At 54.0% G+C, this 21,325-nt stretch overlaps 2 protein-coding genes across 3 annotated transcripts; one reads left to right on the forward strand and one right to left on the reverse strand.

The window, feature by feature from the left end:
• Positions 1–541: 541 nt before the first annotated feature.
• TRNP1 (TMF1 regulated nuclear protein 1) lies at positions 542–7,396 on the forward strand. 2 transcript variants are annotated; one of them, XM_032300995.1, is made up of 2 exons: positions 542–1,509; positions 6,601–7,396. In XM_032300995.1, exon 1 carries the CDS (start codon positions 666–668, stop codon positions 1,347–1,349), a length of 684 nt encoding a protein of 227 aa, XP_032156886.1. In that variant the 5' UTR covers positions 542–665; the 3' UTR covers positions 1,350–1,509; positions 6,601–7,396. The 2 variants fall into 2 exon arrangements, with proteins under 2 accessions (XP_032156886.1, XP_032156885.1); XM_032300994.1 differs by having other exon boundaries at positions 542–1,491.
• A 4,069-nt stretch (positions 7,397–11,465) lies between these two features.
• On the reverse strand, positions 11,466–19,075 carry TENT5B (terminal nucleotidyltransferase 5B). The gene is made up of 2 exons (XM_032300996.1): positions 18,516–19,075; positions 11,466–13,396 (listed from the first exon to the last, which is right to left on the reverse strand). Exons 1-2 carry the CDS (start codon positions 18,777–18,779, stop codon positions 12,383–12,385), a joined length of 1,278 nt encoding a protein of 425 aa, XP_032156887.1. The 5' UTR covers positions 18,780–19,075; the 3' UTR covers positions 11,466–12,382.
• Between the last annotated feature and the right edge of the window lie 2,250 nt (positions 19,076–21,325).

Raw genomic sequence — 21,325 nt, forward strand, 5'->3', positions numbered from 1 at the left:
GTACTTGTTCTGCGAATGAAGGGCCCTACCTAGCGTGAAATCAGCCCAGCCAGATCCCCAACCCACCAGAACGGCAGTGGTCCCTCTGCGTTAACTGCAGAGAGGTGGGAGAAGGTGGTCCTGGCGAGCCCTGCTGCCCAGGAGAGACCAGGCGGAACTGATTCGGCCAAGGGCAGCATAAGGTGTGGGAGGAGCACTGCACAAGGAGTCAAGCCTCCTGTGTAACAGCCCAGGCTCTCTTCGCACAGAGGCCTTAGGCAAGACCCCTCCCCTGGGTGGAGACCGGATTCCATGATTTTCTAAACACCAGCTTCCTGAGCTTATGACTCTGAGGGGCCGAACCAGGGAATATGAGGTTCCCTTTGCAGCCAAAACTTGGGGAGAGGCGAACGGGGACCGGATGCCCTAGAGGGGCAAAATCCGGCGAAGGGTAGGACGTGAAGGGTTTGGGGAATGCCCTGAAAGCGTAGCAGGGGAGGGGGCGGGTTCAGAGCGTGCCCGTCTCTGATTGGCTGCACTGCCCGTCGCTCCGCCCCGTGTTCTATAAGATGCGCGGGCGGCGGGCGCGGCCCTGGCGTGGGGTCTGCGGCCGAGTCTTGCTCTTCAGGTGCGCGGTGCTCATCCTCCCAGCGCACTGACAGCCGCAGACCGCCGGGGGGCGGGGGATGCCGGGCTGCCGCATCAGCGCCTGCGGCCCGGGGGCCCAAGAAGGGACGGCAGAGCCAGGGTCGCCGCCGCGGCCCCGGGAGCCCATGCCATCCCCTCAGCCCCCGCCCCCAACTCCGACCTTGACCCTGACCCCGACCCCGGCTCAGTCGCCGCTGCTGCCAGACAGAACCGAGACTTCGGCGGGCGCGGCCGAGGGCCAGGAGCTGCAGCGCTGGCGCCAGGGCGCTAGCGGGGGCGCGGGGATCGCCGGGCCCGGAGGGGGCTCTGGCGCGGCGGCGGGGGCAGGAGGCCGCGCTCTGGAGCTGGCAGAGGCGCGGCGGCGGCTGCTGGAAGTGGAGGGCCGCCGGCGCTTGGTGTCAGAGCTGGAGAGCCGCGTGCTGCAGCTGCACCGCGTTTTCTTGGCGGCTGAGCTGCGCCTAGCGCACCGTGCCGAGAGCTTGAGCCGCCTGAGCGGCGGCGTGGCGCAGGCCGAGCTCTACCTGGCGGCGCACGGGTCGCGCCTGAAGAAGGGCCAGCGCCGCGGCCGCCGCGGCCGCCCCCCTGCGCTGCTGGCCTCCGCGCTCGGCCTGGGCGGCTGCGTGCCCTGGGGCGCAGGGCGACTGCGGCGCGGCCACGGCCCCGAGCCCGACTCGCCCTTCCGCCGCAGCCCGCCCCGCGGTCCCGCCTCCCCGCAGCGCTGACCTCCACGCCCGGACCCCTGGCCACCCCGACAGGCCTCACCAAGGTGCCGACCGACCGACTGATCGCGGACGCTGGCTGGATGGAAGACGGATCTGCAGGAAGAGACAGTGGGGGGCCAGGGGCACGGTAGAGGAGGCTGAGGTGCGCTCTTAGCGGCTGGTGCGTTCGAGGGTCAGGGCGTGTTGGGGGACTGGTCCAGGGCCCCGGGGCTCCCTTCCCTGGGGCTGCCGGCTTCTGCTGGGTCCCTAGTAAAGCTGCCACTTTCTATTCCCGTCTCTCCCCGACCATCTGGGTAGTAAGGTGGTAGCACCAAGTCTCCATTATAAGAATTGGACTCTTGAGGGGGGCTCAGATCCCAGGAATGGGTTGGTGGCAAACTTTACCATTTGGAACCTGCGGCATGGATGCAGCAACCCCCATTCTCACCCCCGCTTGCGTTGCCTTTCCCAGACCCCTCGGGGCTGTGAGCAGTCTTGCCCTTGAGGCTGCTGCTTCCTGGCGCCGCCCAGCTCCATGCCTTCAGGAGGACAGAATAATGAGGCCCCAGGATGGAGTGGCGGCTGGCACAGGGCTGTACCACTGAATTCCGCTCTGGGCCTGTTTCCCATCTGGGGAGACAGAATCCCAGAGAGGTTTAGGATTTGTTCCCTTCATACTTAGGCCCTTCTGCTTCTAGAAGACAGCTTTTCTTATGTCCTCATGCAGCTTCACTAAGACTATGGCCTGACTCAGATAACCAGGACAGGGTGTCTGGCACCTGCTCACCCAGGGATCCTAACATAGCAAAACCTAGAGACTTAGCTCCCAACGTGTCCCTAAGATGCCTAGGCCAGGGTGGAACCAGGTGATACCCTTTAACAGGCCCCAAGGGACAGGTAATGACATCAGCGTCCAGAAAGGGGGACCTTAAATGGCCAGATCTGAGGTGAGATCTGCTTCTCTTACTGTCCAAATGCCCTTCAGCCTCCCATTCCTCTGTCCCCACTCAGCTGTGAATGACCTGGTTACTGCATTGCTACTCACCAGCTGAGTTAATTGCATTCACTTGTCAGTCTGTGAAGTGGATCTCTTCACCTCCCAGAGGGGCTGTGGTGGTGATAACACAGGGCAGAGGTCCTTTTTCTTACCCCCTAAATCATGGAAAGGTAATTTATTATTTTAACTTACACCTAGAAACAGGCACTACTTTTGCTGATAGAGCCACACGCTAATTTAAAGTCCATCTTTTACAGAGTGAAGAGGGAATTTCTCTATGTCACAGGCCAGTGAGGGAAGAACCAAGGTCCTTGGCCTGTGTGTGCCCTTCCCACAGTACCCTGGGCAGGGGCTAGGGAGAGTTGGCTTCTGGATCCCGTCTGCTCTGTGACTGACAACAACTCTGGGCCTCTTTCCTCAGTCCCTTTCAGGGTCAGGATGTCGGAATGGAGTAAAGTGGGGAGGATGCTTTCTCCCACGGGAACCTGGAAGGGTCAGGTACACTCCTGTAACAGGCTGAGAATTGGGGCCCTTACCGGATCGTCCCTCATCAGCCCTTCTCCCAGGATACCAAATTTTTGGCTGGTTTCTCAGCCAACAGTCAGGATTTCCTGAACCCTTTCTTAGCTGGGGAAGGGAGGTACTGGAGGGGGTCTCAGAGCCTCTGACAAAGCTAGGGGACCCCAGGGAAGTAGTGAGGGGGGCAATGCTATCCTCTGGCCTTTCCATACAGGAAACATTCTTCCAAAGCCACTTGGGTCATTTGGGGTCTAGAGGATTAGAGAGGACAGGACTTCTTGGAGGTGACACAGGGAACTCAGCTCAGGCCTTGGTGCTGGGCTACAGCCAGGACTGTTTGTTTTCTGGGTTGCATGGGAGGGGGCACTTGGTCCAGAGAAGCTTTTAGCTAATGGTGTAAAGTGCTCGGTGCCATCAGTTTTGGCTTTCTCCAGGATTTATTTGTAATCAGCTTGTCCTGATTTGGGGTAGGGTGGGTGAGTAGAGAATTAGAGATGACACTGGCTAGTGTGTATGTGTGTGTGTGTGTGTGTGTGTGTGTGTGTGTGTGTGTATGGGGCAGGTAACTGGAGGTTGGTCCTGGTGTCACAGGCAGCTCTGCCCCCTCCCTCCACTTCCAGATGTTCCACTGCTCCTCACCAAGCTTCCTGGCCAGGGCACAAACACACGGACTTGAACCCCAGCTCCTAGTTAGTGCTATGTCCACTACCTCACAGGCAACAAACCAAAGGCACCTTTCCACCTGCCTGACCCTCCAAGGTCCCCTCTAGAAACTCACCTGTCTGGCTCCATTCAGGCTGGGTGTGGTGGCTGTAATCCCAGCACTTTGGGAGCCCGAGGTGGGCGGATCACAAGGTCAGGAGATCGAGGCCACCCTGGCTAACATGGTAAAACTCCACCTCTATTAAAAGTACAAAAAATTAGCTGGGTGTGGTGGCAGGCACCTGTAATCCCAGCTACTTGGGAGGCTGAGGCAGGAGAAACGCTTGAACCCGGGAGGTGGAGGTTACAGTGAGCCGAGATCGTGCCACTGCACTCCAACCTGGGTGACTTTTAAGGAGGCCACAGCTGTGCCCATCACCGACTCCCTAGGGGCAGGAACCCTCTACTTTAAGGGCTTATGTCTCCCAGCCCTTTTCCTGGCAGCCTTTTCTGGCTGTCACCATCCCGGGGGACTCCTTGGGGGCTGAGCAGTTTGTTGGAGGCCAGCTCTAGCATGGGACGGAAGACTGACCCACCTTTTCTCCCCACATGACTTTCAGAACACTTTCTTGGTGGCCCCCAGCTCTGGAGAGTACAGGGATCTTGGGGGATGTGTGAATTGAGGACACTGAGAGCCACCCGTGAATTTAGATCTCAGCAAAGGGAAATGAGGGTCACAGGAGCCTTTCCTCAGAATGGTGCTTAGGGCTGGGAGACTAATTCAAAGTTCTAACCTGACCTGCCCCTACCTGGATAACCATGTGTATGGTGCCACCAGAGGGCAGTGTGGGGCTGCTTTCTGGAGACGGGGCATGGCCTGGAGCAGATTTTATACTTTATTGTTCCCACCCGGAATCGTCCCTTTCCCCGGTATTCCAGGAGCTTCCCAGGACTTGAAATGTAGGGGTCTGGGAGAAAGAGCAGGGTAGTCACGGTCGGCACATTCCTAGAGCAGGAGTGTAGTTCTGGTGATGGCTTCCTGAGTAGGGTGGATTGGAGGTGACAGCAGTGCCCATCGCCGACTCCCTAGGGGCAGGAACCCTCTTTGAAAGGGGAGCAAAGGACGCCCCTTTGGCAGGGCTGAGCCTGGAACCCCAGAGAGGAAAGACTTCCAGGAAAGACAGGTAGCCCTTTTTGGGGTCACCATCAGGATGAAAGACCTGAGTCATTTTGCATTCACAGATTTGTTACACTAATTGACCAGAACCCAGGGTCCTGCTGCCAGTGGTGGCCAAGGTTGCCTCTTAGAGATTAGGCTGGAGCAGGCTGGGTACGGTGGCTCATGCCCGTAATCCCAGCACTTTGGGAGGCTTAGGTGGGCAGATCACAAGGTCAAGAGATCGAGGCAAGCCTGGCTAATATGGTGAAACCCCATCTCTACTAAAAATACAAAAAAATTAGCTGGGCATGGTGATGCATGCCTGTCATCCCAGCTACTTGGGAAGCTGAGGCAGGAGAATTGCTTGAACACGGGAGACAGAGGTTGCAGTGAGCCTTTATTGTGCCACTGCACTCTGGCCTGGGTGACAGAGCAAGACTACATCTTAAAAAAAAAGATTAGGCTGGAGCCACAGAACATGGCCGAGGTGCTCCAAGCCTCAAGCCTGCAGCCACTCCCCTTCCCTAAGCCTGCCAGTGGGCTCCTCATGAACAAATTAGGTGCCCAGGCTTCTCAGGGCTGAAGGAGAGGCTCCCTGTCATAAGAGCAGTGCAGGTGGAGGTATTTGGGAAAGCTTGCAGATCCCTAACCTACTTCTCCCCACCATTAGTCCTTGACTGCACCCTGGCCAGGGGCAGTGGGGGAAGGGAACCCTTGGTTCTGGAATAATATCTTAACCACCTCCTCTGTGCCAGGCCCCTGAGCACTTTACACCCATTAATCTGTTCCAGTCCTTGCCACCACTCTGCAAAGTAAGGGTTATTATCCCCATTTCCACAGGTGAAGAAACAGGGAGGGCGGGTGACTTGCCCAAAGACATAGGAGCTGTAACTGGGGGAATCCCTTAAACATTAGGCTATATGGTGATTCATTTATCAGGCTAAAGAGGGGTCCATTTAGGGGGATATCTGGGTTCCCACATTCAAGGCTGTGTATAGTGACTCCTGGTCCTTGGGTCTTGGAAAGGACATGAGATGCTGGAGGGCTGGCAGAAAGTGCCCCTCCCCCCAGAGTCTGGGCACACCCCAACCTGCTTGGGCTCTGGGGGGTGAGTCAGGCTGAGTCAGCACACCTGGCTTCTGACGAGGGTGGGCCAAGGATGCTCTGGGCTTAAGCCTCGCAAGGGCTTGCCTTGGAGAGGGCTGCCTCTTCTCCCTGCGTATCTGGGCTGGAATGTTTGGTGTCAAGGAGAGCAAAGAGAGGCAGAGGAGGAGGATGACACACTTCACGGTGGGGGCAAAAAGGGAACAAGACAGACCTGACATTTAGTCCTGGTCTGGAACTCCTCAACTGAGGGATCCTGAGCAATGCCTTCCCTTTTCTGAGCCAGTTTCTTCTGATTTTTTTTTTGTTTTGTATTTTTTCTTTTTCTTTTCTTTTCTTTTTTTTTTTTTTTCAGATCCAGACCTACAAGATGTTTTTGTATTTTTGAGGGGAGGTAGGAAGTAGAAAACTTGAGTATTAAATTAGAAGTCATACTAAGTACCTAGTATATGGTAGAGATCCATAAATGATGGAACCAACCTGCCCAGCCCTGGAAAGGCCACCAGGACAGAACCCCGGGCAGTGTGGGCTTCAGCTTCTCCAAAGCATCACCATATCAGGAATCCCTGGAATGGTCCCTGGGGAACTCCATAAGGGGAAAAGTGGAGGAGGGGCAGGCTTTTCATCCCAGGAACATTCCATTCTAACTGCTCAGGCTAGGGAATCCCAGCCAAGGACAAAGGCCCAAGGGAACCACTGCTTCCCCCAGGATCCCCATTCCATACTATTGCCTCCTGCATCTTCTCTCCACAGTGGCCCTTCTTCAGGCAGATTTCGAGTTGAATGGCTTGGGTGGGGCTGGGTGGCTGTGAGAAAGAGGTCATTAAAGCTCTTGGAATTATTCTTTCCAGCTCCTTCCAACTCCTCAGAGCTTCCACTCTATGGATCTGGACTCCTGGATTCCGCTTCCTCCCTGGGCACTTCAGGAAGACTTTGAGAATTGACCTTACACAACCCCGCGCCCTCCTTACAGGAGCCTCTCACTTCACATTGGCAAGGGGCTGGGTCCTGGGGAACTGGCCGACACTCGGAATTTCTTCATGTACCCCACATTTGACTTTGGCTTACACTGCACAACTGGAGATGTTGCTACAGGTCCCTGAGATGCAGTCAGATTACGTGTAGCAAGCATTGCCAATGGGAAACTCAAAATAATTATTTTTTTTCCCTTTCCCCCACCCCATCCCGGGCCAAGAATTTCTTTTAGACTTCCTAAACAATTCACAGCCCAGCAGGGGTCCCCGTTTTAGTAGATGTCATTGCTTCAGAGTCTAAGGGTTAGGGAGGCCTGTTTGAGGGAAAACATTAGTTTGAAAAATCCCTGTTTCCTTCATCCACTGCGCTTGTTCTCTCCACGTGGGAGTGTACCTGTGGCCCCTCAGAAAGATAGTCTGCTGGCTCCTACGGGGTAGGGTGAGGGACACACCTTTTTCTCAGGAAGAGGTGGTGGCAATGTAAAACATCTAGGCAATGTTTTAAAAGAAAAAAAGGAAGCACATTTACTCAAACATCCTGGTAATAGAGGGAAGAGGGGCACATTTACACAGCCCAGAACTTGTAGAATTCTGCCAAGTGAATGTATATTGAATTAGTCTTCTGCCTTATACATTCAGGAAGAATAAATTTCCATAATGAGAGGCAAATGCATGGGGTTTTGAGGTTTACTTTGCCAAGTGTCCTTGCTGTCTTTCCTCTGTGTCTGTTATGGCTATTTAAGTTGACAGTTCCTGGAGCAGCTTCTATTTTGTTTCATTTGGCAGTCTGGCCCTGTCAACTGACTTTGATTTGCAGACCCATTCTCCCTTGACCTGGCTCATAGCCGCCTGCTCTTACCCCCTCCTCAGGAAGTCTTCCTCATTAAAGGATGTGATGAGGCAGCTCAGGGATGAGAATGCACATGTGAAACCGTGTGACACTGAGGGGGGTTGTGTGTATTGATGACAACATGGCAGCACAATGGCCTGTGGGGGTTGTGGACTGTGTGTGACTGTGCTGGCGACCATGTGGACCTGTTTGTCAGTGTCTAAGCAGGAGATGCCATACTCAAACTAGGAAGTGTTTTAAAAATAGGCTATTCTGGCCTGGCATGGTAGCTCATGCCTATTATCCCCTTGCTGGCTCTAAGTCCCAGTTCCTGATCCCTGCCTGTCCTGGTGTCTTAGGTTGCCACAATTTGGGAGGCCAAGGTGGGAGGGTAGCTTGAGGCCAAGAGTTCAAGACCAGCCTGGGAGATCCCTTATCTATAAAAATGAAAAAATTAGCCAGGTGGGGTGGCACAGGCCTGTGGTCCCAGCTACTTGAGAGGGTGAGGTGGGAGGATTGCTTGTAGCCCAGGAGGTCAAGGCTGCATTGAGCTGTGATTGTACCACTGTGCTCCAGCCTGGGTGACAGAGCAAGACCCTATCTCAAGAAATAAAACAAAAAGAGACTATTTCCAAAGGCGTGGGCTGGGCTTAAGAAACTAACAAGGGGCTTGGTGTGGTGGCTTACGCCTGTAATCCCAGCACTTTGGGAGCCTGAGGTGGTCAGATCAACTGAGGTCAGGGGTTTGAGACCAGCGTGGCCAACATGACAAACCCCCGTCTCTACTAAAAATACAAAAATTAGCTGGGCTTGTTGGTGCACACCGGCAGTCCCAGCTACTCGGGGGGAGGCTGAGGCAGGAGCATCGCTGGAACCTGGGAGGCAGAGGTTGCAGTGAGCCGGGATTGTGTCACTGCATGTCAACCTGGGTGAGTGCCGTTCCCCCCAAAAAAAGATACTAATAAGGGATGGTGCAGCTCTCTGGGGCCAGCAAGTGAGAAACCTTTACAACTCCTGAGTCTGAGGGTGAGGAGAGGTCACTGTGTAGAGTGGGGCCCCTGACAGGAACAGTGACCTTTGGTTGAGGGATGTGACCAACCATGGCAACCTGGTGGAGAGGGAACAAAGAGAATAAACATTGTCTACTCCTCCCTTAAGTCTTCTTAAGATGCTGGGATGTCTCATTGGTAACCCAACAGGAAGCCGGGGAACAAGGGAGCCATTGATGCAGTCCACAGATGTCAGGCCCTGGGGCACAGAGCAGAAGTGTGGTGAATGGATGTGGAAGGGCAGCATATCATGTAACTGTCTGAGGGTGTGCCTTGTTCCCCAAAGCCCACAGCAATGCTCCTTCCCCATCTGGAACTCCCGCTGCCCGTCGGGTCTGAAGGGGTGGGTGGACTGTTGCTTGGAGAATACAGTGAGGTTGGAAGGTGGAGGGAGGACAGGGCTTTCCCCTCTCAGCCTTTGCCTTGCTAGCTGTAAGTCCCAGTTCCTGATCCCTGCCTGTCCTGGTGTCTTAGGTAGCCACAGGAATTGTCCCCAGGAGGAACAATGTCAGCCACTGAGTCAGTGTTTTTCTCACACCCAGAAATACTGCACCATTCCCAAACATACCCACAGGCATGCTGCTGCCACTATGAGCCCTTGAAAGTCATCACAAGCCATAACTAGTGTCACATGTACATCAAGAAGACATACATCTTGGCACACTACTACACTGTGCCATAGTCACATAGAAAATGACAAATGTCACAGTAATGTCAAATTATGTCCTGCTGTGACATACATACAGGAGACATACTGTCACATCATGTGAAATCACAGTGCAGGAGCAGGATGGAACAGAGGTTAACAGCAATGGCTCTGGAGCCAGACAAACCTCTTTGACCTCTCTGGCCTTAGTTTCTGTGCCTGCCAAATGGAAAGAATACTTTGTTTCTCCTTGTGGAGTTGTTGCAAGGATGATATGAGAGATCATGATTGGGAAGACCTCAGCATAGTGCCTGCTGGAGTGAAACCCACCAGATATGTGGCTGCTACTGTGAACAGGTGTCTCACATGCCCCCACTGCCTCACGCCTGTGCGCATGTGCAGGACCAGCATTTGCAGGAGGCTAGCCAGACACCCTCAGGTGCATGTGCCAGAGCACGTGCGCATTCACCAGCAAGCTCTGCCCAGAATGCCCTTTCCCTAGATATCCTTATGCTTACCTCCCACCACCTGTGTCTTTGTTCAATCAAATGTCACCTTTCAATGAGTTGCACCATGACTTCTTTTTCAATTTGCAAACCCCAGCATTTCCAGTCCCTTACCCTGCTATATTTTGTAGAGTTTTACATATCACGGACCACCTAAGAACATACAGTCCAGTTTATTTTCTGTCTACTTCATTAGAATGTAATCTTCACAAGAACAGGAATTTTGTCTTTTGTTTGGTGATGTATTCCCAGCATCCAGAACAGTCTCTGGCACATGGTGGCTGAATGCGGTATATACACACATGTACCACATGGGTTTCTAGCTTTTTTTTTTTTTTGAAACGAAGTTTCACTCTTGTTCCAAACTGCACCTGCCCGGTTCAAGCGATTCTCCTGCCTCAGCCTCCCAAGTAGCTGGGATTATAGGCATGCGCCGTCGTACCCAGCTTATTTTCTATTTTTAGTAGAGGGTTTCTCCATGTTGGTCAGGCTGTCCTTGAACTCCTGACCTCAGGTGATCTGCCTGCCTCAGCCCTCCAAACTGCTGGGATTACAGGCATCCTGGCCTGGTTTCTTCAGCCCTTAAGACAAACACATCCAGGTGAACCCCACCCCCCAGCCCAAAAAGGTAAGTCTGTTGTATTTACAGTGAGCCTCTCATGCCAAGTCTCAAATAGCCAACTCAGCAGGTGGGACAAACTTAGTCCTTCCCATGACCCTAGTTGGGGTGGGCACAGTTGGGATGGGGGTGGGTGTCACCAAGCAAAGAAAGCCTTTCTGCTCACCTTCCAGCTATTTTGAGCCCAGCAGCAGAAGGGACTCAGAGTAGGTGAGGTGGCTGGACTTACCTGGTGACCTGGAGCCTCCTCTGCAGCCTTGTTTTTTCTACCCTGGCTAGAACCATCAAAGTCACCACTTCAGAGGCCCCTAATGAGGCTGGATATGTTAAGAGCTTTGCAATCCTTAGATCAAAGAGGCTGGGTAAACAGCGGGCAGCGTCCAGGCCCATGACTGACTGGCTGATGCCTTGAGGGCGCAGCATCCTAGGAGTTTGCGGTTGACACTCCTAGACAGCCTGGCATGGCCCCATCTGGGTTTGGAAAGGGAAGACCCTCCCGCTCAAGAGGATCTGATTAGAGAGAGCCAGAGTACACTGGTCAGTGCTCCGGGCAAGGGAAGGCACTGGAGGACTGAGGGAGCCTCTCCCAAGTAGAGGCCCTACCTGAGCTCAGGCTTGGGGGGACCCTAGGAGTTCCCAGTCTCAGCCGCCTTTACTGGAGGGGCCGCCAGTCCAGATTCACCCAGCCTGTTCTCTAGCTGCTCCCTCGAAGAGATGGGGTAGACAGAGATGGGCTCAAGTACCCCTGAGCACTATGATCTGGAAGGAGTTTGAGGTTAGGCAAAGAGCTATTGGATTCCAGGTAGAAAACATTAAAACATTTACTTCTTAACAAGAGTCCTAGACCTGCTGAGGCAATGTGCAGGTACAGGTTACATGTGTAGACAGCAGCTCCCAGTGTACAGCTGATCAGGCTGGGGCTGATGCTGGGGGAAGGAGGGGCAGTCTCCCAGACACAGCCCAGGCTTCAAACCCTGCCCCCCACAAATGCTTGGCAGACTCCACAATACAAGGCAGACTCCAACTGGAGGCAGCTGCAGCCCCCACAGCTATGGAAGGTCCTTCTTTCCCCAGAGAAAGCATGGCACTAGGCTCAGTGTAGACAGTCTTTATTGGCAGGTGTTAGGAGTGCAAAATAGCAACAAATCCAGGGGAATGTGCAAGGCGGTTACAGGGCTCCCCTCCCCCACGTGAAAGCCCTGTAACCAAGCCAGTGGGGCAGGAATGTTGACTTGACTGTGGCAAATTTAGGCTCAGCACCCTCCAAAGAACAAGCTCCCAGGCAGGAGGGCTTCTTGCAACGCAAGGGGGAAAGGAGTGACACCCTAGAAGGGCCTGGGCTGTGACCCACCCTGGGCTGCTTGGCACCTGTGCACTGCCCACCTCAACCCTTCAAGAGGAAGGCTTCACAGCTTAGGGTATCTATTTCAGAGAACCAGGCTAAACCCAGCCCTCCCCAAACCCAGGTAGCTGCCTCATGCCTCAGTTTCCCTCCCCCTAGTGATTACCCAAGTTGGACCATCAGGCCTGGTGGTGGCCCAGCCTAACCCAAAGTGACAAGTCCCTATAACATACCATATATCAGTCAGTGTGTGGGCTGCAGGCCCTCCAAAGCTGCTGGGATCACCACAGGCCGGCCCTAGTCAAAAAGACCCTTGTAGGCCATGGGAATCAATCTGAGGTGCTGGGGATTAAGGCTACCACCCCAAACTTGCTTTGTTTTCTGAAGGCAATTGACCTCCAAATGGCTCCTGCACCCCACTGTCATGCTGGGTCCAAAAGTGTGATGCAATCACCAAAGGGTCCTCCAGCTGAGAACCCCAGCCTAGCCTTAAGCCCACAGCGGCCTCGTGCTCAGGGAAGTCTGGTTTGTTCAATAGAAGGCCCAACCCTGCAGTGCTGGGCCACCTGGCACAGGCTGCCTGTCCCTGGTCATGTCCTCCACACACTCTTGGAGGCCCCACCCCACCCCGTGAGACCTAGTCCCTTCCCTTCTGGCCAGGGTCTGAGTCAGTTACAAGGCAGCCAGGTGGGATAGGCACGAGCCAGGAGAGGCTGCACAGGGGTCACGTAGTAATTGACAGTGGCTGGCACGAGCCCGTCGGTGCCTGGCGGGCGCCAGGCCAGGGCAGCAGTGGCAGCGGGGCCCTGCTCAGCCAGTGCCTGCAGCGCCAGTGCAGCAATGAGGCCCAGCGTCTGGCGGCGCTCATGGTTCATGAGGCACACGGTACTCTCGTTGACCACCCGGTGTAGTGTCACCAGGCAGGAGTAGCGGCGGGCGGCATCAGCTCCACCGAAGTGGGCCTCTAGGTAGCGCTCTAGGGTGCGCCGCTGCTCCACCAGGTCCGGAAAGTCGATGAAGAAGCGGGAGCACATGTAGCGTTGCAGGGCGCGCACGTCGGTGCTGGGCCGGGGCCGAAAGCCCCGCACCAGGAGGTGGCAGTACTTGAGGAGACCACCACCTCGGATCTCCTCGGGACTGCGCGTGGCGATGACACGGTGCCGCAGGTGCTCCAGGGCCTCGGCGAAGTCCCCATACAGGCTTTCGCCTGTGACCGTTGGGTGGAAGGCCTCAGACATGGGAGTGGACGAGCACTGGCCAAAGAGCAACAGGGAGTCCAGGATGATCTGGAAGGAGTCTATGCTGAATTCAAACTGTCGTCTCACCGAGTCCACAAACTTGAGCTCCACGTTCTTGCCGCTCTTGTTGGACAGTGAGATGAGGCTCCAGCGGTCTGAGTCTGTGCACACTTTCACCAGCTTCTGTACGTATGCCTCCTTGAGCGTCAGTGGGGTGATCTTGGCCCGGCTAACACCGGCCGGCAGGAAGTCTAGCAGGCAGGCCAGCACCACTGCCTTGGTCAGCTGGAAGGATGCCTCACTGCGCAGGTCCACCTGGAACACCAGGTCCAGGTCCTTGTAGCCCAGGCCACTCTCAGGGTGTAGCACGTGGCTGGCAGCTGAACCATGCAGCCGCACACTGTGCACGCATAGTCCCTGCTCCTCCAGGCTGCTGCGGACCACCTGTGGAGGGGACAGCAGGAGGGAGAGGTGTCAGGAGTAGGGCCCAGGGGTCCGCCAAGGGCTTCCATGCAATCATCACAGTAACCTCAACCACGGTTGGCCCCTAACCAGCTGTTATGCCTTTGGAAAGTCATTTAACTTTTTTGGGGGGTGGGGTGGGGGTAGTCATTTAACTCTCTAAGCAGAATCTAGAGAATGGCCCATCTGGAGGAATGACTCAGAAAGAATAGCAATGATAATAGCACACATATGCATGGAATTTACTAAATGGCAGGTCACTTAATCCTCACAATAACCCTGTGAGCTGGATACTATTATTCCCACTTTCAGATGCAAAAATGGAAGTACAGAGGGGCCAAGTACCTAGCTCAAAAGCAAACAGCTGGTGAATTGTAGAGGTGGGAATCAAACTGAGAGCCCAAGTCTTAACCATGCTATTCTACCTCTCAAACTGCTAGTAAAACAGTTTTGTGCCAGGCACTATGCTGACTGCTCAAACACGTTGGGAATATGGTTAGCAGTTCACATTCATGACCACATTAACCCTCCTGATAATCCTACATTTGAGTATTATTTTGATTGACAGATGGAAGACTGAGGCACAGAGAGGTTAAGAAACATGTCCAAGGTCATAGAGCGGTCAGGCTGAGACCAGAACCCAGGTTTGCTGGATTCTCAAGTTCATGTATGTCCTTTTGACTACAATGTACTCATCCTAATTCATCCTTACAAGGACCCAGTGAGGCAAATCTGCTCTCAGATGAGGAAACTGAGGCTTACAGTCAAAACAGGCTTACAGGTGAAACAACTAAGGCTCAGTGAAAAGTCTCAGCCCTCAGACAGCCCCCGGGCCTGATGGCACATGACAGATAAACCTATAAGTGGTCCGTCCCTTGGCTGAGTTACCAGGTGGGGAGAAGAGTGAAGCTGAGGGTCTGGGACGTTCAGTTTCCTCAGTAACCCAAAGTTGTCCTGAAAGTGACCAGGCAGCATTCCTGCCCTGAGTGATTCTGCAACCCTGCCTTGCTGCCAAGTCAGCACCCAGCTCTAGACTAGGCTGTTCTCCTTGCCTCCCAGGGAATTACTACAAAGAATGCACCTAAGTGCTGAGAAGGCAAGCTGTGGTGGGGCAATCTGAGGCGGGCGGCGCCCTCCAGGAAGACTTCCGGGAGCAGCACCTTTACCAGGAGAAGCTATTGTCATGGCAACGGGAGGATAAGCACCTGGCTGTCAGGAACACAGAGGGTGGAGGAGGGAGGCTAGACACCAAGTGAGTGCCAGCACTGGACCTTGTTGCCAGAATCTATGTGGACAGGTCTTTTGAGATGCAGTCCAGGCTGGAGTGCAGTGGTGCGATCTCAGCTCACTGCAACTTCCGCCTCCAGGGTTCAAGCGATTCTCCTGCTCAGCCTCCAGAGTAGCTGGGATTAAAATCACCCGCCATGACACCCAGCTAATTTTTGTATTTTTAGTAGAGACGGGGTTTCACCATGTTGGTCAGGCTAGTCTCAAACTCTTGACCTTGTGATCTGCCTGCCTAGGCCTCCCAAAGTGCTGGGATTACAGGCGTGAGCTACCATGCCAGGACAGGTCTTTCTTTTTTTAATATGGAATTTTTTCTCCCTTTCCAAACCCACTTCTCTACCTTCTTTCCCACCATTCCTTTTTTTTTTTTTTTTTTGAGAAAGTTCTGCTCTTGTGGACGAGGCTGGAATGCAGTGAGTGAGTGCAGTGGCACAATCTCAGCTCACTGCAGCCTCTGCCTTCAGGCTCAAGCAATCCTCCCACCTCAGCCTCCCAAGTAGGAGGGATTACAGGTGCGTGCCACCACACCCAGCAATTTTTTATTGTTTGCAGTGATGGGATCTTGCTAGGTTGCCCAGGCTGGTCCCAACGCCTGGACTCAAACTATTCTCCTGCCTCAGCCCCACAAAGTGCTGGCATTATAGGTATAAGCCCTCTGCGCCCGGCTCGGGACAGGTCTTTATGATCTTCTGGGAAACTGAAGCTTACAGGAGTTATGCTACCTGCACAAGATCACTCAGAGATGCCTTCAAACCCGTGTATGTCTGACTTCAAAGCCTATCCTGTTTCTACCACATTACAGTCCCAGGGTTCAGAAGGAGCATAGACTACTGTTCTAATCCTTCTTCTTTTTCCAAATTTTGAAGGCAGCCCTCCAGTCACTGAAGCCCAGAGCCAGAGTAGTTGGGGAATAGGAAGGTGGGGGTTGGGAAATGCCTTGGCCAGACAGGGCCAGTTGCTGCAGTCCAGCCTGTGGGACTTCTAACCCACACCCTGTCAGCTGGCAGCTGTGCCTGCATGGGCCAAAGACCTTGGTCCAAAGACTGCTAAGCCTGCAGAGAAGACCAGCCCCTTCCTCAAATCCCATTAGGGCTGACTGAGGCTTACTTGGTGCCAGCTTCTGCTCCCAGGCTGGTGCCCACCCCAGGGCATGGCATCTGGCCTAATGAGTAGGCAGGAGTACTCTTGTTAAATCCCCTGCGTCAGGGCCATGGGGCCAGCTGTGTCAGCCAGCCAGTCGCTGCTGTCTCCCTCCCAGGTGTGACTACTGCCAGTTTGGCAGGCAGTCCCCAGTTACCACCACACCCAAGTACTGCAGGGCAGCTTGGTGCCTCCTGAATCAGACTTTCCAGCCATGGAGGGAGCAGCGGCTGCACCCTTCTTTCTCCCATGCCAAGACCCTTCCCACCACCACTGTGCTTCAGGCTGCTGCTGAGACCTGCAGGGAGGCTGACAGACGCCGTCAGCCAGCAGGCTTACAAAACTCACTTGCAGCGCAGCCTGATGCAGGCCCTCTGGCTGCAGCTGGAGAGATCAGATTGTCTAGTTCAATCCTCTGGGCCCAGAGAAGCAAAGGACTTGTCCAAGGTTACACAGCCAATAAAAGGCCTCTTTGCCTGTAGCTTTGGGAAGCCTCCTTACAGTAGGGCGGGTCCCTTTTGCACAGATACAAGCAAGAACAGCATCTAGCTGCTCAGATTGTCACTCCAGGCAAAGCCTTGTAGGGGTGGAGATGGAGAAAGGTTCCAATTTTTGAGCCATAGGACAACTCAGCAGTGGTGTAAAGCCATGAGGCAACAGCCGGCACCACCCTCCCCCTCTCCCTTGACCCCATCCCTGCACACATCCCAACAGCTTTCGAGGTTGCCAGCTGTGGATTTCTTCCAAGAAACTTTCTTTCCTGTGGAGGCAGTTGTACAGGCCAGGTGAAAGCACCTGTCCCTTTTGGAGTCTGGAACTAGAGGATGTTGGAGAGCAGCAGCCTAGTCCATCCATTCCAACTGAACAGACGGGGACACTGAGCCCAGCAAAGGGAACTGACAACAAACAGCCCAGGCCCTGAATCCATAAGTCCAACTTCCCAGCCCAGCTCTGAATTCTCTGCCACCCTTCCTCACTGCCGCCGACAGCTCCCTGTTCTGTGCTGTCTCTGACCCGGGTCTAGAAGGACATGGCACCACCATCACATTGTGAGGTTAGCTCCTATTGACCTGGAGTCTCCCCCATCTGGCTAGGAGCACCTGAAGGGATGGACGATGAGTCCCAGTCACATCTGTGCCCTTGGCTTCCAAAACAGGGCTTGGCACAGAGCAGACACCAATAGGGGCAGTTTAAACCCTACTGACAGGGCAAGGAGTTCTCCTCCTTCCAGGGTACCCCCTGTTCTTGCAGAGGGAGGCTGCTACACTGGGCTCCACCTTCCCCTTCCCCCTATGCCTGGGGCCACAGTCATGGAGGTGCAGCAGCTGGGCCCTAGGATTGACTTGACAGTCCTGGGGAGTAAAGCCTTGACTGGTTTTCCTAGGTGACCAGTTCCTTGAGCAGAGCAGCCGAGGAATGCTTCGGCCACATGAGTCAGCCCAGGATAATCTGCCCTCACCCCCTCCTGTTCCTAGTTCCTCGGGAGGGTGAGGGAGGTAATCCCCCAGCAGGCACCCCTCCCCCTCTGCAGGAAGCTAAGGTGGTAGGAGGCAAGGGAAAGGCCTGCTTCATCCAGCCGGTAAGTCTGCCTCCTCAGGAAGAAAGCTATCAGCTGGCAGGAACGCACAGGAGTCCTCGCTGGGTTTCCTGGTTTCTTTTATCAGGAGTCTTCCTAAGACCTAGAAGTTGACCTTGGGAGCAGGGGTAGGGGTGGGAAAACATTGAACCTACCATAATCTGCTCCTGGGAAGAGCCAAGATTCCCTGGGTTTGATTTTCACCTCATTAAGTAATCTTAGGTGGCTCACTGCCCCAGCTATAAAATGGGTACAATTACCACATTCTGGTATTTCAGAACATGGCAGCGTCTGGGCTGTACAGATGAAAAAGCAGTCTTGGGGTCGTTGAGGTTCAGATAAAGGGAAGAGTTGGAGTACCAAGGAGGAGGGAGGGGCTGTCAGAATTCTCTTTTCCGGTTCCTCAGGAGAGATGGGACGTGGGGCCTGAGGCCTGGGTCGGCCTTCATTTCCAATCTTGGGAAGAAGCAGCAGCACCTAAATTGGTCATTTAATGTTGCTGTTGGGGGTGGGGTATCAGGTCTGACCTTCAGCTTAATAAATCTTGGGCCACAACCGCAGCTGAGAGAGGGAGTCCCTGACAAGTTTTCTTGGCTTTTCCACAGGGCCGAGGGGGAAGGGCGGGTTTCTACAGCAAAGGGCTGTAGGAACATAAGGCTTAGAGTCTACTCCTAGAACCTCTAGAGGAAAGGAGGCTGAAGTCCAGGGATACCCAGATAGGGAAGAAAATCTATTTTGAACTCAAGCATTCACACTTACCCACCCAGGGCCGCCTGGCATCTTTTGTCCTTGCAAGCAGAGACAAATTCTTCCCCTGATGCCACCGAAATCCTCCTCCCCTCCTCCAGCCAGGCCCTGGGTGAGTGGTCCGTGGGGAATCAGAGTTCTCCAGGAGTCGAGATGGAAAAGCCAGATGGGAAAGGATTAGTAGATGCAGGGGGAGTTCTGGTCTGCGAGTCATAATGCTATCCAATTGTTACAGCCCTGTCCGCGTTCCTCAGTTTCTCTAACTGTCTTGAGAGTCAGACTCCAAATGCCTTCCAGCCTCGAGAGCCTCAGAACGGATTCCACCACATCCCCCGCCCGGCGTCCTCTCACCTGCACGATCTGCCGGGGCTGCACGCTCAGCGTGGGGAAATTGCCGCGCCCGTGAATGGGAATCGGCTCGCTCAGGAGAGCGTCCAGCCGCTTCACCTGTGGCCAGCTCAGCCCGCTCAGGTGCCGTCCGGGGGAGGCCGAGAAGGCCTCCGGGTCGGGGCCGCCGCCTACCGGGGCTACCGTGGCCACCGCCGCGGCCGCAGCCATCCCCACCTGCACAGCTGTCCCATCCCCGCACTTAGCTCCGCTCTCCGACGGCATCATCTACCCGGACCCCAGGCCCCGACGGCAGAAACCGTGGGGGTGGTCAAGGGGAGGAGGACAGGAAGAGCGGCTGGGCAGGAGCCAAGGCGGGGGGCACTGAGGCAGGGACGAGGCGGCAGCGACGGCGAGGCAAAGCCAAGGTACACCTCGGACGGCGACGACTGACCGACCCTAACGCCTGCAGCTGGGGGCCCAGAGGACTCTTATAGGCCGCGGGCGACGTGCCCATTGGTCCCGGCCGCTGCCACACATCGGGAGCCGCCCCGCCTCTCGACGCTCAGGACATTGGTCGGCAGAGCTTTGCACGTGAGTCACTGTTCTCCAGGGAGATTCCGATTGGCTGGAGGGCACGCCTCTGCCCCGCCCTCCTTCTCAAGCTGAATTCCCTCCTTTGGTCCTTAAAGAACTTCTGTTCACTGTGATTGGCCCATGTCTGGACTTAAAGGGACAGCGGCCCTCAGGGGCAGGAGGCAGGGAAGTAACCGGCGGAGTTTGTAGTAGAGTCAGGCCACTGAGAAATTCCAAGTTTCTGTTTTTTTGTTTTTAGCGCTGAAAGAAATTGAGAAGTCACCGGGCCTTTTCCTGGTCATCTGCTATTTTCAGAAGGCCAAAGAGATTGCGCCACGTGATCAACTCCGCACAGCACTGCTCATGATCTGGCAGTTTTCCAGAGCCTAGAAAAGGTAAAATAATAAACTCTGTGCATACCATGGTAAAGGCTTTCTTTTTTTTTTTTCTTTTTGAGACGGAGTCACACTCTGTCGCCCATGCTGGAGTGCAGTGGAGCGATCTTGGCTCGCTGCAACCTCCGCCTCCCGGGTTTAAGCTATTCTCCTGCCTCAGCCTCCAGAGTAGTCAAGTGACACCACGCCCAGCTTTTTTTGCACTTTTAGTAGAGAAGGGTTTTTACCATATTGGCTAAGCTAGTCTCAAATTGCTGACCTTGTGATCCACTCGCCTTGGCCTCCCAAAATGCTGGGATTACAGGCGTGAGCCACCACACTTGGCCCTAAGGTAAAGGCTTTCTAAAGCACTCTGTTGATTGGCCTGTGCAAACCAGAGTATGATGAGTGTTCATGTATAGCATAGCAAATTTACAGAAGGGGAGATCTGCTCAGAGAGGGTATGTGATTACCCCATTGTCACACAGCAAACTAGTTAGACCCTGGTCCTGAACCAGTGCTATAGAATCTGTGGCTTATGCTTTTTCCACTGCACTTACACAGACCCAGTACCTTTCTGGGGCTAGAGAATGAATAATATATTTACATGTTTCTTTGCAGGTCCAAGCTATTCTCCTGCCTCAGCCTCCTGAGTAGCTGTGACTACAGCCACCCACCACCACACTCAGCTAATTTTTGTAATTTTAGTAGAGACAGAGTTTCACCATGTTGGCCAGGCTGGTCTTAAACTCCTGACGTTGTGATCCGCCCGCCTTGGCCTCCCAAAGTGGTGGGTTTACCATGTGAGCCACCGCACCCAACCTTTTTTTTGAGATGGAATTTCACTCTTCTTGCCCAGGCTGGAGTGCAATGGCACGATCCTGGCTCACCGCAACCTCTGGGTTCAAGCGATTCTCCTGCCTCAGCCTCCTGAGTAGCTGGAATTACAGGCATGTGCCACCACACCCGGCTAATTTTGTTTTTTTGTTTGTTTGTTTTATTCTGTCTTTGTTTTGTTTGTTTGTTTGTTTTGTTTTTGAGATGGAGTGATCCACACAACTCAGCCTCCCAAAGTGCTGGGATTACAGCATGAGCCACTGCGTCCAGCCTGTTTTTTTGTTGTTGTTGTTTTTGTTTTTTTGAGACAGGGTCTCACTCTGTTGCCCAGACGAATTCACTGGCATAATCGTGGCTCACTGCAGCCTCAACCACTCTGGCTCAAGCAGTCCTCCGAATCTCAGCCTCCTAAGTCCCTGGGACTACGGGCACATACCACAATACCCAGCTAATATTTTAATTGTTTTGTAGAGATAAGGGTCTGGCCATGTTGCCCAGGCTGGTCTTGAACTCCTGGGCTCAAGTGATCTGCTGGCCTAAGCCTCCCAAAGTGCAGGGATAAGGCCCAAGTGTGGTGGCTTATGCCTGTAATCCCAGTACTTTGGGAGGCCGAAGTGGGTGGATCATCTGATGTCAGGAGTTTGAGACCAGCCTGACCAACATGGAGAAACCCTGCCTCTACTAAAAATACAAAAATTTAGCCAGGCGTGGTGGCACATTCCTGTAATTCCAACTACTTGGGAGGCTGAGGCAGAAGAATCGCTTGAACTCGGGAGGCAGAGGTTGTGGTGAGCCGGGATGGCGCCACTGCACTCCAGCCTGGGCAAAAAGAGCAAGACTCCATCTCAAAAAAAACAAAAAACAAAAAACGAAGTACAGTGATAAAGGATACAGGTGTGAACTACCATGCCCGGCCTGTCGTTACTTTTTTTTTTTTTTTCCCCCAACTCCACCTGTTACTTTAAAATTTTGTTTTTCTGATTTTAAACATGTGTGCTGTGGTGAAAATTCAGAAATTGAGTCTATCTGATTCATTGCTGCAACTTT

The sequence above is a fragment of the Sapajus apella genome, unplaced genomic scaffold, assembly GCF_009761245.1.
Source record: "Sapajus apella isolate SASKATOON/1434 unplaced genomic scaffold, GSC_monkey_1.0 scaffold43, whole genome shotgun sequence".
Lineage (NCBI taxonomy): Eukaryota > Metazoa > Chordata > Mammalia > Primates > Cebidae > Sapajus > Sapajus apella.

Excerpts from the sequence above, each read along its gene's own strand:
- TRNP1 (XM_032300995.1), top strand. The coding sequence starts at position 666 with ATGCCGGGCTGCCGCATCAGCGCCTGCGGCCCGGGGGCCCAAGAAGGG.
- TENT5B (XM_032300996.1), bottom strand. The coding sequence starts at position 18,779 with ATGATGCCGTCGGAGAGCGGAGCTAAGTGCGGGGATGGGACAGCTGTG. Across the intron at positions 13,397-18,515 it reads AGCCCCGGCAGATCGTGCAG|GTGGTCCGCAGCAGCCTGGA; the intron begins GTGAGAGGACGC and ends TCCCCTCCACAG.